Genomic DNA, 12184 nt, shown 5'->3' with positions numbered 1-12184 from the left:
TATTTTAGTTTTATATTATATTATACTTAATAATTTAAGTCCAGTAATTACCCGAATCTAACGTGTTTAATTTGATTTAAATTTCAAGATAAGAAACACAAGACAACGGAATAAAAAATGAACATGTATTTAAAAAAATATGCTAATAGACTAAAAATCATATTTTTTTTAAATATAAAATAAATATAATATAAATATAATACATAATGAGCCATAAATGACGTACAGCAGAGTAACAACAAATATATCAAAAATATTATAATATCGTAATTCAAATATCCTAGAAGAACTCAATTTTAATTAAAGCACAACTCACTAAAATTAACAAAGTTTTTAAAACTAATAAATATTTAATATTATAGTTAAAACTAAACAATTAATCGTGTATTTTTAAAATTGAATATTTTATAATATTATTTATTATTTGCATATTCCTCATAACAATAATGCTTTTATTGATATCCTAAAATCTTGGGAATGAATTTAAATAAGTACTGGTTACTAAAAACTTTTTAATCATTATAACAATTATAAGAAAAAAGTTTTTTCGTGGATTATATAATATATTATTTAAAGTTAAAAACTATTAATTTTCAATGACTTGTGAATATTATATCACATTATGTCATTAAAATATTGGTACGTTCTATACTTTTATCCAATACTATAATGTCGATTAGTTCTCTGCTGATGTTTTACTATATCTGAACACATTTGCCTGTAAGCGTAATACTTTTTTCAAATTAGATTAAACAAATGATATAGAAATACGATTTGGTTTTATTTATATACTTAGTAAACTAAGTTTTTCATAAATATTTATTAGTTGAAGCTACTGAAGTCATGACACTTTCTTCTTGATAAAATCTCAAGAATTTTTAAGTTAATTTTTCATTTACTTAAATTAAATTTATTTATAACACAGATATTTTCCATGGATTTTAATCTTATATTGTGAGCTTATGAGAGATAATTATTAATCAACTATCACCTGCAACCATTTTTTAAAATATAAAACTACAATACTGCATTCAAATATATATTTTATTTTAATAAAATTAACCAACTCTTTGAATTCATTTTCTACATAATTTTTGTTACTACCTTTTAATGATCACTCAAAATTTTAAAATTCATTAAATATTAGTTACATAATATTATGATAAATCAAGCTCTTATGAACTATATAATATGGTTCAACATTAATTCCATCTTTTTGATAAACATATATAAACATCATATTTAGTAGTTACAAATGTTTTAGAAATATTTCCATCAATGCTATACAACTACTAAGCTGTAGTGATTTATACTTAATTCAGAAGTCGACGGTCCAAGTAGTAAAAATATGGTCAGATGGAATTTACCCACGTATTAGTTCAAACTATCAACCCTACTATTTATTTTATTTAAAAACAATGCACCATAATTAAAAAATTATACGATATAATATTGTAATAAGTATATACGTCGTAAAAGTTTTTATCACAACGGTCTTATCATTTTTATTTTGACTTCAGAAATAATACATTATAGTGGTACATTATTTGTTGGGTTTCTGTAAAGTTTTAAATATTGTTTGATATAAAGTTACCGTTGCATCCGAATTGCATGCCAAAAAAATAAACATAAATTGGAATGTCCAAATTGCATGCCATCCCTTAGAGGGATCAGTCCGAATTGAATACCGTGTACCTACAAGTTTATCTTTATTTATCATGCACTTATGTCCACAACTTAAACTTGATTTTTCTATTTTTTTCTAAAAAAACGCATGAATAGAAACTGATTAGTTTCTAGATTGAAATATTTTTATATTCGAGTAAACATTTTACCAAATTGGAGAAGGACGAAACTGTGAATATGAAACAAAACGATTGTAGTTTAAGGTAATTAAGTGAATATATTTTACATTTTTACATGGCATTTCAAATAAATAATAATATTATACAATTTGGAGGTTTTTTGACAGTATACAATATAGTATACGGAAGTATATAATATATATAATAATAAAATATTAAAGATGATAGTTTATAATAATAAAATATATGTCAATATGGAAAATATATAATAATAATGGTAATAGCATTTTTTAAAACAGACAAAATAGTTAATATTAAAGGGCGAATAGTCAAAAATTATTTTGTGGCCTAAATCACACTGAACAATTACGGTACAATAGAATAATAATAATAATAATATTAATAATAAAATACGTATAAAATATTGCATGTATTAAAATATTCAACTTCAAGTAATAGACATTTTTAAATGTATTATTTTATTTATTTTACTATCGGCAACGTCATGTGACTTTTCTACATATTTAATACAATATTTATTTCATTATTTTGAAATTCTGTTATCACAGAACTTATAAATATTATTCTTTGTCTAATATTTCCCGACGTTTATTATTTAAATTTGAACTATGTATTTTTACATATGTGTAACATTGTACTTGTTGTAAGACATCGACAAATTGAAAAATATTAGGACTTGGAGAGTAAAACATGCTATTCAGGTTGGAATGAAATGATTTACAAACATTATACGCACCGCATAATTATAAAATCCAGCTTAAATAGATGGTGGAAATAAAATGTTAGCCAACACTCGGATACAAAAATATTTCGATCTAGAAACTAATCAATTGTAACAATCATATCGTTTTCATGATTTTTTTTTTTTAAAAAATTAGAAAAATCAAAAATAAAGTTTAAGTTGTGCACTTAAGTGCATCGTGCATGATAAATAAACTTGTGGATACACGGCATACGATTTGGACATACCCGCCATATCCCTCTAAGAGGTAGCATGTAGTTCGGACTTTTTTTTTGCTTGCATGAAATTTAGATGCAGTCAAAGTTAGTACCATACATTTTTATTATTATATATTGGTATAAAAATGTATTTGTATTGTTGTAGTTGTTTATGTATTCATTAGCTAAACTATATTTAAATATTATCTTAATTGATTAAATCAGTTTATTTTGTTTATTTTGAAATGCATTAAATAGATTTTATTTCATTATCTTGAACACATACAAACTTGTTGAACAAGCGATTTTTCGATGTCAATCGAATTTTCAGGTATTCGTATTGTGACCTAGTGATCACAGAATTCTTATTTTGGTTTGTCTTTGTGTCGTTGGTTTTAGCCAACCATTTTTGACCGAACCTTTTTGCATTTTGCATAGTTTGTTTCGTTGTGTTATAAATAATGGTAACACACTAACACGTTTATTTAAGCTGATGATTTAATATGATATGTTTATTGTTAATTAAAAAAGTTATAATACTACATACGTCGCTGTCTAAATCAGACTGGCGACGCTATTTTGTTGTTGTGAAAGCTTGCACGGCTGTAGCACTGCTCAGGTATTTCCTGACACAACAAAACTGATCTACAACATTCGCAACTATTACAACTATTAAACTATTGGGTGTTATGACTAATAGTACACTTTAATATCAAAAACTGGTTTTCAAATCATAAATAATGACAATGTACCTATACATGCATAAAAGTATATTAAATTTTGTTTTCATTCTAAACTTTGGTAAACTATTTTTTTCAAAGTATATTAAAATACTACTGCCAAATTTTTGGGCTGACCTACATTTTAATTAAACATAGTATTACTATGTATAGATACATAACGTTAAAATTGTTTTTATTTTTATATACTAGTCAAATAATTAATTTTAGATTCCAAGCAAAACGATGAATGCATTAATTTTACAATAATGTGTTATTTTTCTGTTTGTCGTTACCTTTTAGGGCAGTAAAAAAACTTCGATTTTCAAAAACAGAGGTGATTTTATTAAGCAAAACAAAATAAAAATGAAGAAAAAACTGGAATTTTAACAAAAATTCGACAAAATTAATTTTGTTTTGTTGAAATTCAAAAAAATAAAACTGTAGATAGGTACTTGAAATTCTCAATAAAGGTTTATATTATCATTTTATATTTACAGTACAATTTTCAAAATTGTTCAACTGTTTCTAAGCTAATTATAGGCATGAAAAATGTTCAATATTTTTTTATTTTTTTTTTATGGAAATCGATAAAAATTATTATTATTTATAAAAAAGGTATGTTTTTAATTTTATACCTTAGGTTTGAAAATTAAATACAACTTTATAAGTTTTTCAACGTATATAAGAAAAAATTCTATCAGAATGCCAAATTAAGTTTTTATGAACATTCGGTGTAGAAATTTTCGTCAATATAATTTATTGAATTATTTAATTTATTCGTCATACTAAATATATCCATTGAAAAATTCCAATCTCTTTATTTGATCAAACATTTTTTTTCAACAGTCTGTAGAAATATGATTTGTTTGATAATTTCTTATAATTTTACTTAAATTTCATAAAATAATCAAATTTAGGTGGGTAGATATTAAAATAGAAGAACAAAATAAGGCTATTCAATAAAATAAAGTATTAAATACCGATTATTTATTTAATGAAAAAAGTTATAAATATAATTACTCAGATTACCTTAAAAAATTACGAAAAGTTCATCAAATCTTCGTAAAAACGTGTTTGCCGAATTTTTTTTTTCTTTAATCGCTTTAAAAACAAAATTCTATGTACAATAATCCAATATTTGACGGCTTTTCATGGCGGATAATATATGTATAATACTGCGTTTGACCGTAGTGTGATATTCACGAAATTTGAATCATAACACTGACCACAGCCCATGGTCTTGTACCCTCCTCATCGGCTTCTTATTTAAATTGGCAAAGTTTCGACAAGCGTTTCTCATTCTATACTACGTGTGTATATGTGTGTGTGTGTCTATGTGTGTGTATGCGCATATGTATTATATGTGTAGTGTATATATATATATATATTTGAGGCGTTATTATTAAAGTTGACCAAAGTCGTGCCAGCGCAACCACAAAGTGTTATGTACTAATCCGCTTTGGAATCACGTGCTGTGCAAATGTCTAATGTTGTGCAATGCAGCCCGTGGTTTCCGAAAGGGTTTGATAATAATCAACAACAATAATACTAACGATCCACGCATAAACGCATAATATAATTTAAAATATGTGCTCTGCGCATTATTATAGCGTCGATTTTATTTAATCAATGGTTATTATAGTAAATAATAATGATATTGATGTTATTTTAGCTCGTCAAGTCCGGAGTATCTGGACCAAGAGGTCCGCCAGGCATATGCAGCTGTAACCTCACCACGTTATTTGCACCCGGCAACATACCGGAATTACTGCAAGGACCGCCGGGCAATCCAGGCATTGATGGCAAAATGGGATTGACAGGACTTCCGGTTGGTATACACGTTTTAGATATTAATTTTAGCCGATGTAAAATTTCGCTGTTTGCATAATCTTCAAAAGTTATCTTTTGATTTTTTTTTTTTTTGAATCTTTATAAACTTAATTAAATAAAAATAGAATTAAAACTTAATTTAACTTCAAATGTTGATATACACTCCAATTAGTCCAATTATTCTAGGAACTATCTAGTCGAGTTCAAAGTCGTATTAAATAGTTAATAATAATAACATTAATATAATTGCTTATTTAAATAAATATAAGCAATTATTAATACACATGTAAGACGTCTGATTGAATTTAATGTACAAGCGAAATACATATTATGTCCTTTATAGCTTTAACTTGAGTACTTGACTCCTATGAGCATAACCCTTAAGTTAACTATTCACCGACAAACATGACCTACTCGGTGTCTATGATGCACAGAAAAGGGATATATATTCAAATTTCTTGCTTATATTGAATATATACTGCATCTAATTCAATTATAAGCACATGAATACTGTATTAAATTTTTAAATGCAATACATTAATATAAATACGAAAAAAAATCATCCAACAATAATATAAGTTATCGGTGTGTAAAATAACTCATATTTTTTAAATTAGAGTATTTTAATAAAAGTATAAATGGAATCAAATAAAAAAATACTATATTTTATCATTTTTATGCATATAATGCGTACAAGTTTACCTAATATATATTATATATATATATAATATATATATTTAAAGAATTACAAAATGCATTTAAAGTTTTACTCGATGTTGGAAAATGGCTTTTTTGACATTTTATATAGGTACATTATATACTATAAGTCTGTAAGATACCTACTTTTGAAACAAATGGTTATACATTGTATACACTATACAGTTTTGCACGAGAAACGAAGAATATGTTTCAAAATGCTTTTAGTTAATATAAAAGAAATCCGTATTTATCATATTTATTGTCTTTCTCGGTTTTCATCTAAAAATTTGTATACACTTATAATTTAACTATATTGGAAACTAATATTTTTTAAAAGCTTAAAAAGCTTTCAGTAAAATATAATTATGAAATGTGAATTCACTTTTTAGTTTATATTAATACTTAAATAAATAAAATGAAGCTTTTAAAAATTTCTAAATGATGAATATAGTTTTAATTGTTATTGAATTGTTCATCATTAAAAGAGATCGACACAAAAGTTTTTGAAACAAATATATTTTTAAGTATAAATTCATGAAAAACTATTAACAAGTTAATTAAAAATACAAATACCTATCAACCTATTATTTGGTTGACATTGAAATATTATACGTAAGTACCAAAAGTTAAGTTCAAAGAAGATAGTACGGAAAAATTTTATTTTTTTTGTTGTATTTTTATTTTACTCACCTTGGCTAATATAAGATTGAAGTTTTTAACAAAACATATTATAGAAGAAAATATATGAATATATAACTATATCGAAATAATTATTAATAAATCATATCATTATCAATAATAAATAAATAAAGGTAAAATAAAAGTTAAAAAAAATTAAATAAAAAATTCTTTTGTATGATTTTATTACGATCTTGCCAATAACCTAACCACAGAGCTAAGGTTATTTTATTCTATATAAATTGTATGCTTTGTTCTATATTGTATTATAGAAATTGTATGTATATATCAATAAATTGGTCTTGAATTTTGAATCTTGAATTTTTCCAGGATTGAAATTTAAAAAGCTTATACCTCAATATATTTTTATTTTTAAAGTATGAAACTATATAAGCATTACAATATATTGCTAGGTATTAATAAAAAATTCAGTTTTGGTAAGTCGCCAGTAACAGCGCTTTATTATAATAGGCGTGCGTAAAAGGGTTAGATACCTACCACTATTGGGATTAAAGTCAATAAAGTGATCACTTGGGAAATCGTGAATGGTACTCTAATGTAAAATTATAATGAAATTTTGGTTTTGGTATTGCACCAGCTACTAGTATAGTCATTTGCTGGAAAAAATGTATTAGAATAACCCGTTTAAATCCACCAAATATAAGAGCGAGGAAGAGTTTAGGTACCGAAAAGGTCATTTTAAATGCATACAATAAATGGGCTTAAAAGTAATTTATCGAATATTGATTAGTATATAGTTATACAATATAACGCATTTGAATAAAAATCTAATATTTATTTTACTTATAGAAATGCAATATTATATTTTGTATGTTTGTGTTTCTAATATTTATTGATAGATACTACCTATCTAAAAATTAAAAAGAATTTTTCACTATTCATATAATATTATGTATACACATACAGAGATTAATCAATTATATAGTATAATAGTGTTATGATATGAGGTTATACCCCCCACTCCACAGCTATTAACAATAATAATAAAAAAATGTTTATAGTAATTACAAAAATAGATTATAAATACATAAATAATGCATTTAATTTATATAAACATCACATATATTATGTAAATACAAATGTATATTCATTTTCTTCCACCCGCATTGATAAATCCAAAATCTAGGACTGGTTATTTCTAATCCAAACCAATGGTTTTTCTAGAATTCTGTTATTATAGCAATAATATTATTAAAAATAAAAACAATTCCTGCATTTAATAATTTTATTTTAATTTATGAAACAATATTATATAATCTTAGATATATAAATATATCAACTTTTCAAAAATAATGAAGTTTATACTAAATAGAAATTTTATGTTTGAATAGTCATGGCATAATAATTTAAAATAAAACATAATTAATATTCAATAATAATTTTATTTTTCCAGGGTGCTGTAGGATTGTCAGGAGATCGAGGACCAGAAGGCATAAAAGGTAAAACAAAATGTTGTTCTATTATTATAAATAATAATGACTTGAACAGAACTTCAAACTAAATCAACTGTTTTATAAAAAAAATTAATTATTGTGTGAAATAGCTAATTTCAAACAGTGTAATAATATTGAGTAATAATAGATAATATAATTAAAATTTTGACGAAATTGAATAATTTGACATATAAATATATAGTAAAGGTTACCTATATAGTTATCTTTTTGTATTTTTGTAACTCAAATATAACTTATGACCTATATTATTTATTTATATTAATTAATATATAATTAAAACTTAGAAACTTGTTATTGCGCATAATTCAAGTGTAACTACAGTGAAACTTCCATATAACAAACTTCCATTTTACGAAATTTTCTATTTAAAAGGATGCCACACACTTGGTTTTTTCTCTCTAGTCCCCGCGCAACATAGACAAAACGCATTTACGCAGTCTGAGTAGAACTCGCTCAATTTTGATTCTAGAGTAAATATACCTATAAAATTAAATTTTGATAATATTTCTGAGAACAAGACGATGAGTTTTTTCCATTATTCTCAATTCAACGTTAATTATATCGTTTAGAAAAAGCTATAAATTACAACATTTTTAAATAACCTTAAAATTTTCAAAATTTTAATTTTTTTTAAAAAACTCATCGTCTTGTACTCAGAAATATTATCAAAATTTAATTTTATAATAAGTATATTTACTCTAGAACCGAAATTGAGCGATTTCTTCTCAGACTGCGTAAATGCGTTTTGTCTATGTTGCGTGTGGGCTAGATAGAGAAAACAGTGTGTGACATCCTCTTAATGAAATATATTTAAGAACTATGATCTTCATTGTTAATGAATACATTATTCTCTTTAACAAATTCCTTCATATTACGATTTTTTTTTTTGCTTATTCGACTTCGTTACATGGAAGTTTTACTATATTTTCTACACAATGGATTTTTATTTTTTTATGCTAGTTTACCACAAACCAATTCAATCCCATTCTACGATATGTTGATATTTACTAATAAGTCGATAACAGCGTGTAATAATATATTTATAATTTTTATAATTGTATCATAATATTATATGTAATTTGTTTTTGGCTTAACTTAATTCAAGCTGCTATACTGCTTATAGAAAAATAAATAACTAATAGCAATATAAATATTATAATATAATAAAATATCCTTAAAAATATAGGTCGTCTCAATTCAAAATCATTTTTTTCGTACAATGATTTATCATTGGAGTTAAATTCAACACATCCATTACTTAATTGATATATTATACAGCAAAGAGACTTCACTGTTTATAGGTTTACGAATTCTACAGCCCGTTTTGGATATGTGAAATTGCATTTTCGTTAATGCATCACTGCAAAACTATTTAAATACAAAAAGAAAGCTAATACATATATGTATATCAACAATATAATTGAAATAGCTGTTATTATTTAAAATATAAAAAAATTTATTTTTATATAAATAAAAAGCTTTTAAACTAATATCATATAGTGTATTGTGCGTACAAAAAAATAAACTAAAATGCAGCCAACTATACATAGTTTTATCTTTTATGATAAAATTAATATTATAGATAATTTATTTTAGGTTGTTAGACATCCAAGGAAATTATAATAAATTTTACTTATCACATCAAATTTTAATAATTTTGAACTTATTATAATAATAGAATTTGAATTAATATTATATGTTTTATTGTTATTATTTTGTATTATACATATTTAAAAATAACATAATAAATTGTTTAAAAACATTTTGTTTAATTAAAATGAATCAATTTATATTTATATTATGCACAACTATTATGTTAGATATACATTATATAATTTTAAACGAACAGTTTTTCGTTATAATGCATTAATATTAATATTTATTTTTAATATTTCATAACAATCTTCATTAATTATCTACATAATATATTAATATAATATGTAAGGTGCTTTTAAAAAAAGTAAATTAATTATTTTTAAAAGTATTTTATGTCTGTCGATATTTATTGTTTGGAAATACATAATACGATATTATTCAAAATGTTAAATAATAATTAATACTCGTATTTGATAATTGTAATTTAGGGGATAAAGGTGAAAGAGGAGATGTCGGGCCACGAGGAAGCGAAGGCATTCAAGGCCCTAAAGGTAAATATACAAATTTAATCGTAACATGAGTAATAAAGTCAGCATTATTCCGATCACAAACCAAAACATAATAATATTGATTTATCATATAGTAAGTGAATAGTTGATACTAATTTCCGTTGTATTGTTACTTACAGGCGATTCTGGAATTGACGGAGAACGTGGTTTACAAGGGCCTCCAGGTCCGCCAGGCCCGCCTGGTGGATCAGACTTTTCAAACAATGATGTGAGTTTATGAATTTAATAAAAAAATATTAAAATAATAAATGGTCATTTAAATAGTGATCTATAATTCGTCATTGTACTGATTAGAATAATCAATAATAATATAATATTGTATTGTCTGTATTTTACATTTATAGCCTAGTTGGAAACCAAGACCGATTTACAAGGTAAACTATATTGATTGTTTAACGAATTAATTATTATTTATTATTTAAATAGTAGAATATTTAAAGAGGAAAAATTGTCTTATTTTATTTTAATACTTATTACCAACGTTTAGACGTTTCAATATAGTTTTGGTTCAAAAATGCATTAAAAAAAAAAAAATATTATTTACATTATTTTCAGGACATAGGGTTTGAGTCAAATGTTGGGAGGCCCGGTCCCCCAGGTCCTAAAGGCGACCCGGGTGTTGACGGCGCTCCAGGCTTAAAAGGTACTTCAAAGCGTATTAATATTATTATAACCTATGGTTAGAATCTCTTTAAAGATAAACCCCACATGATAGTATAAAGAAACAAATTTAAATAATACCATAAAATATATTTTTATTTTTATTTTACTAATAAATTAGTAATCTCATACTTTTATAGATTTTTTTTATATTTATATATCATACAAAATCCTGAGTTCAATACGAATTCAATAAATATAATAAATTACAATAGGTATAAGAAATTATGTACTAATTCTGAGCAAAACAGTCGAACAATTTAAGACGTTTATCAAATAAAATTATATTCATAATTTTTTTTAAATATTTTTTAATTGTTGTTAGAATAACACTTAGGAGGGACTTTGTTCCAAACCTTAGGTATTTCAATTTAAAATAAATTCAGTTTTAGATACTTAATAATTATTAGAATTTTGAGATTTGAATATATTTTAAACAAAAAAACTAAATTATTTTATAAAATGATCAACTGAGCCCTCTAAACTCCTCTTTATGTGAACGTCTCGCTTACTCTGAGAGTGTAAGTCGTACGTGGTCAAATTCAAATCGGTGATGATCCTTGTTTGATAATATACCTTATCCGCTCGGCCACTCCATTTATTTATATAATAAACTATATTATCCTTCTTACAAAATCTACTTATATTGGGGAAACCCTAAATAAATTTATAATATTAAATTTGTAAGATATTGACTATAATATCCTTACGGTATTTTCAATATTCAATATACCTACGTGTGCTAACACGTTTTTTTTTTTTATTAAAAGATATTTATTTTTATACGGTACTAAATTACTTGAGGCTATAGTAATAACATTCACTTATATAGCTTAATAATTCAGCTTTTAAACTGTGTAGGCGTAAAAGGAATTCAAGGCAATAAAGGCGTTCGCGGTGAGCTGGGAAGCAAAGGAATCAAAGGCGACAAGGTAGTATTTTACTTCCATAATAATTAATATAGCATAAGTTTATAACTAATTAATTGGTGGTCCATTTGGAATTATTGAGGCGATATTTTAAGGACATCGTTTTAGAGGAATCGGAAATGTAAATTTTTTGTGTAGTAATATTATGTCAGAGTAGAGTAAACTTTTTGCCCTGAGGCGTGAAACTTTTAAATGTGCCACGGTGTTGAGCACAACATACAGTGTTAAAAATAACAGAACAATAAACCCAAGTCTCACAGT

The 12184-nt window shown here is 24.7% G+C and overlaps 1 protein-coding gene across 2 annotated transcripts in view; it reads left to right on the top strand.

The window, feature by feature from the left end:
- LOC132918891 (collagen alpha-1(XVIII) chain) overlaps positions 1-12184 on the top strand; it is a 233862-nt gene that overhangs the window by 207328 nt on the left and 14350 nt on the right. For both annotated transcript variants that reach the window (XM_060980235.1, XM_060980236.1), the window contains 7 exons: positions 5160-5315; positions 8109-8154; positions 10254-10316; positions 10454-10542; positions 10679-10708; positions 10890-10977; positions 11856-11926. In XM_060980235.1, coding sequence (XP_060836218.1) covers positions 5160-5315; positions 8109-8154; positions 10254-10316; positions 10454-10542; positions 10679-10708; positions 10890-10977; positions 11856-11926 — 543 coding nt within the window. The remainder of the gene's footprint in view (positions 1-5159; positions 5316-8108; positions 8155-10253; positions 10317-10453; positions 10543-10678; positions 10709-10889; positions 10978-11855; positions 11927-12184) is intronic.

The sequence above is a fragment of the Rhopalosiphum padi genome, chromosome 2, assembly GCF_020882245.1.
Source record: "Rhopalosiphum padi isolate XX-2018 chromosome 2, ASM2088224v1, whole genome shotgun sequence".
Taxonomy (NCBI): Eukaryota; Metazoa; Arthropoda; class Insecta; order Hemiptera; family Aphididae; genus Rhopalosiphum; species Rhopalosiphum padi.
The sequence above is the reverse complement of the archived record's forward strand: the minus strand, read 5'-3'. Positions and strand labels throughout refer to the sequence as shown.